Genomic DNA, 4911 nt, shown 5'->3' on the forward strand with positions numbered 1-4911 from the left:
TAGGAGAGAATTTTATTTTAAAAGTGTCATCTTCAACTGCAAGGATGTCCGTGAAACATCACAATTAAACATGCCAAAGGAGAAGCCATGTTGTCAAAATGCCCACTTAACCCACCCAAACATCTCAAACCCACCCTTTGCTGACCTTCTATAACCCCATTTTTTTAAGTTTTTTTTCTTTTTTTTAAACAAGAGAAAGTAGACAGATACATGTTGGTAAATGCTAACTGTCCATATTCACATAGAGACACAGTGTAATCTCTGAGCCCAATATACAGAGAAAGGAGGAAAAAAGCTAGAATTCTATGCACTACTACACAGGGGCCTAGCACCTCCAGCTTCCAGCAGAGCTAAGGGAGCAGAAGGTTTTTCTTTTTTCCCACAGAGCACGGTGGTGTTGATTCCATAAAGTTTTTGTTGAGACAGGAAAGGATAAAAATGAATTTGGAACAGAAAGGGGTAGAGATTCTTTTCCCACTGTATTCTGCTCAAGGCATTTCCCCCCAAAATAAGTTGAGAACCATGGTATAAAGGGAGAGAAAAGAGACTTCAAAAAAACAGGGCAAATGAGCACAGGAGGAGGAGGGGAAAAGGGGGAAAAAAAAAAAAAAGAAAGAAAGAAAGAAAGAAAGAAAAAGACTGCAAGTTGCTCCCAGGGACTGGAGAAAATTAAAAAAGGAAGGTTGGAATCCGTCAGTGTTCCATTAGTCATCTTCTCCTTCATCCTCCTGTAAGAAAGAAAGTGGGCAGTTAATCTTCAGGGTTAATTCTAAGGTCACTCATTCCCCAACATTCATAAGGATGCTTAGGGACGTCCATAGAACACACTGACGCGCTGAGGGCATGGCATTTTACGAATGAAACTATAAACCAGTCGGTATCAAATCTCAATTAAAAGATCCAGTGATGTTCTTTCACATTAATTAGTTAACTTTTTAGCATTAACCCAAATCTCTGAACTCTTTCACACCACGCAAAACAAAACACCAATCTATTTCAATCTGACTAGAAGAATTTTAATGTTTGTCCAAAACGTGCAAATCTGCTATTTAGATTTCTCAGAATTTGACCAGCTGCACGTACCCACACCATGTTCATTAAGTACTAGTGAGGAGAAGGACAGGATGGAGTACTGACCACAGAAGCCGAACTAGTTACAGCTAAAAATCGCTGCTATATAAGGACCTCATTAAAATTTTTTCTTCCATCTCAAACAAAAAATTAGCTCATCTCCTCTACAAATCCTCCCAGTCGGTCACACCTCTATTATATCATTTATGTGACCCACAAAAGAACGTGGTAAGTTCTTTCGAGATTATCCTTTTTGGACTTAACCAAACCAAATTTTTCTTTTACCTCTCCTTCCTCCCCCTCATCATCATCTTCATCCTCTTCACCTTCATCCTCATCTCCTTCTTCATCAATATCTTCCAATCCCTCTTCTTCTTCATCATCATCATCATCTTCTTCTCCTTCCCCTTCTTCATCATCCATATCAGGAACCTTCAAAAAAACACAACCAAACAAAAAACAAGTTACTTTAAGAATTCATTTTCCAACAAATCAGAGAGATACAACCTTGAATTAAAAAACCATTCTTGACTTACCAAGTAGTACTGTAATGGATTTGGCCAAATATCATCCTTGATGACCTCTCCTAACTCATCTGCACCCGCATCAGAATGGTCGGTAAACCAGGTAAAAAAGCTCTCTGGTTCCTCATGCTGTCTCTTCCTGCTGGCTTTATTCTGCGTTTGACTAGAACGTTTCGTCAAATCCTAAATGAAGACAGAAGAACTTTTGACATAGGTTCTCTGCGACACACTTAAATTCCACTATTAAGATTTTAACACAAAAGCAAGCAGGGGAGGGAGAAATCACTAGTGTATTATCTACACTTGTTATCTAGAAGAAATAAAACATTTACCAAATAAAAAGAAAGTCGTAAAATTCTAGGTCTTCAAAGACTTGTCAAATTTATACAAGAAGCTTTTCCTGCAAAGGTACCATCTAAATTTGGCTTGTTTACAAAATTAGTTCCACTTTGACAACCAGTGCCCACAACACAGTATAATAATTGGAAATGGGCTCACCACATAAATGCAGATATAAATGCAGTCTACCAAGTACCAAGCCATTTGAAAAGCTCAGTAACCAATGTAGAAATCAAAAAAATTTACCCTTTTTCTTGAAAACCCTGCACTATAATTTGACAGCTCCAAGCTATTGTATTTGCTTTACCAAATGTTTACCAATGAACACATTACTAAAGCTCGAAGTATTGGTAAGTGGTTCAACTAAACTAAAATACATAAAATGATACTTCTGCCCAACTTTCCTCAAATACCTTTCCAGATTTCCATTTGATTTCAGTGGACTTTGAAGATGGATCACCGCTCTCATTCAGATGAAATTCTTTGGAGAGAACTTTATTTTCGAAGTAAGGGTTTTCATCAAAATACTACAATAAAGGATTGAGAATTGGAAATCAATACAAACAGCTCTTCTAACCAAACCTCAAACTAATTTCCACAGTGGCAAACAAGGTTAGTTACTGATACTTACAAAATCTATTCTGTAACCTGATTTAATATCTTCAAATTCTGTCACTTCAACTCTTGTCAAATAATGCAGTGCTTCTTCATCCTCCTCCCCAAGCAGTGCAGACACTGGACCGGCATATTACAGGTCAAATGAACATTAAACAGAGAATATTAACAAAATTCAAGTGATGCCTTTAAAACTTTTCCAAGTTTAGTGAGCATCTTTGATTTCATAAATCCATTAATTGCAAACCAGATGGCTCAGTATCAGAGCTGTCACTATCTTTTTCCAAGTAATTAAAGAAAACCTCAAGTGAGAATATAGGTCTCTTCTAAACAGAAAGCATTAAATGCAAGCCTCCCGGAGTGTTCTAATCTCTTCGTGTAACCAACATGTTGGACTAAGTTCTCAAGCAAAGTCCCTCCACTTTTTAACGAATGGACACCCCCTACCCTGTACCCTGTAATAAGGGCTCACACCACAACATACCTTGTGGATGGTTGACAAATGTTGTTACCCAAAAATTTGGGATTTTGGCGATCAATTCCGACCTCTTCTGAAAAAATGGTTGGCGGAGTTTGTTATATTTCTGTTCTACTTTCAAAATCTCCTCACTGGCTTGTTCATTAAGTCTGAAGCAAATGAAAAACCACATTGACAATTAAGGTATTTGACAAATACAAACACTGCTCAAACTACAAAATATTTACTTGTTAGTTTTATTAGGATAGTACAAAGCAGTTACTCATAATAACCAAAACACCCAGATTTTTGTAGTGAGAAATGTCAAAACTAAGATGACAAATTGAGCTACTTCAACAGACACACAATAGTTGACAGTTCCTAAAAGTGTCCCAACTGAGCAGTTTGTTAACACAGTATATTTAAGTTGCCAACTCTATCACCAGGCTAACTTCTATGGTTTCCCTCAAGCAGATTAAGTTTACAGAAAAAGCAAAAAGAAAGAAAAAGAAAAAGTTGCTGATCAAGTAACAAAGTTATAACCCAAGCTGGAGCAACATCAATGCCATGATGCCAAACTATTAGAAGCCCAGGCACTGCAATTCAGACAACTTGTAGCCTCTGAAAGCAAACCCCAAAGGTCAATTAACGTTACTTCCTTTCTTCAGAAACTTTTTGATCAACATACAGTATTTCACAGAAAAGGAACACTGAACTTTCAAAAGTATTTCCAACTACGTTAGAATCATCTCCACTAGGCCAGCGGAGCTGACCATAGTTTCAATGATTACCAGACGGTAAGCTGCATCTCAAAAAACTTCTCCAAAGTAAACCAAGGAAAACTTTACCTGTCTATTTCATTTTGTACTTCATCAATATGTTCAATTGCTTCTTGCTGTTCTTTTTCTGCAAGAAAAAGGTATATAGGACTCAATACTAATTAGAACATAAAATTGGTTTTCCTGAGGTTAACACAAGGCGAGATGCGAGTTACATCAATAAAGCAGTTTTTAAAAAAAAGAAACTGCCTACGATAAGGCGTGCTCTCCACGTGCTCACCCCTGTAGTTAGCGAATTATTTTTTTAATTAAGACTATTCACGAATCAAACAATGTTAGGCTACTCAAGTTTGCAGCGCTTTTTCCAAAAGTTCCCTTACAAAAAGGAGACCATTTATTAAAGTTTCTGCTATGAAAGGTAATGAATTAGCCTTGTTCAGAAATTGTTTGCTATTCATCGCGTTGTAAACCTGCAACACAATAGTGCCAGCTGTTAAGTCTAAGACGGACGCTAACCCAGGACAAGAAGAAAAATGAGGACACCGCCTATCTCCACAGTAGAATCACTTCTTAAAGTTGAAAATACTGCTCAGTATCGATCACCATGAAGACACCAGACACGCCTGACAGATAAGGACCTCGGATCTGCCCAACGATCGTATACACGCGATTTCACCTCCTTCGAACAGGGACCCCCGGACTCGACCCTGACCCTTCTCTCCCCTCCAACCCAATTTCAGGCGGGCTTCTCGCAGATGCGGCCCCACACTTACAGGAAGCAAACGCGAAGTCAGAACGCTATGAGCCACAGAAGGCAGCGGAGGAAAAGGGGGTGTGCTAGGCAAGAGGTGCCCTTTTGTCCGGTGAAGGCTGCAGAACCGACAGAGCTAAGTGGGCGTGAAGGGGCCTGACCGCGCGGTTCATTTCCGGGAACCATCCCGGGGGGCCGCAGCCCCCCTGCCGAGAAAGCCTCGACCGCCGAGGCCGGGAGGTTCGCTAAGAGCCTCTGTAAAAGCCCCTCCGACACGCTGGCCGCCGGGCCCGCTTCCCCGGCGCCCGGCCGCGACGGGGTGGCCGCCCCACGTGGGAAGTGTGCCCGGGCCGCGGCCAGAGCATCCTCCCGGGC

The 4911-nt window shown here is 40.2% G+C and overlaps 1 protein-coding gene across 1 annotated transcript in view; it reads right to left on the minus strand.

Moving 5' to 3' along the window:
• Positions 1-605: 605 nt before the first annotated feature.
• Positions 606-4911, minus strand: part of SET (SET nuclear proto-oncogene) — a 4568-nt gene continuing 262 nt past the window's right edge. The window contains exons 2-9 of the mRNA XM_029921067.1: positions 4559-4583; positions 3855-3942; positions 3034-3176; positions 2566-2669; positions 2348-2461; positions 1608-1778; positions 1357-1503; positions 606-728 (exon numbers count right to left, since the gene is read on the minus strand). Of these exons, the coding sequence (XP_029776927.1) occupies positions 705-728; positions 1357-1503; positions 1608-1778; positions 2348-2461; positions 2566-2669; positions 3034-3176; positions 3855-3942; positions 4559-4583 (816 nt within the window). The 3' untranslated portion in view covers positions 606-704. The remainder of the gene's footprint in view (positions 729-1356; positions 1504-1607; positions 1779-2347; positions 2462-2565; positions 2670-3033; positions 3177-3854; positions 3943-4558; positions 4584-4911) is intronic.

The sequence above is a fragment of the Suricata suricatta genome, chromosome 13 (assembly GCF_006229205.1).
Source record: "Suricata suricatta isolate VVHF042 chromosome 13, meerkat_22Aug2017_6uvM2_HiC, whole genome shotgun sequence".
In the NCBI taxonomy this organism is placed as follows: domain Eukaryota; kingdom Metazoa; phylum Chordata; class Mammalia; order Carnivora; family Herpestidae; genus Suricata; species Suricata suricatta.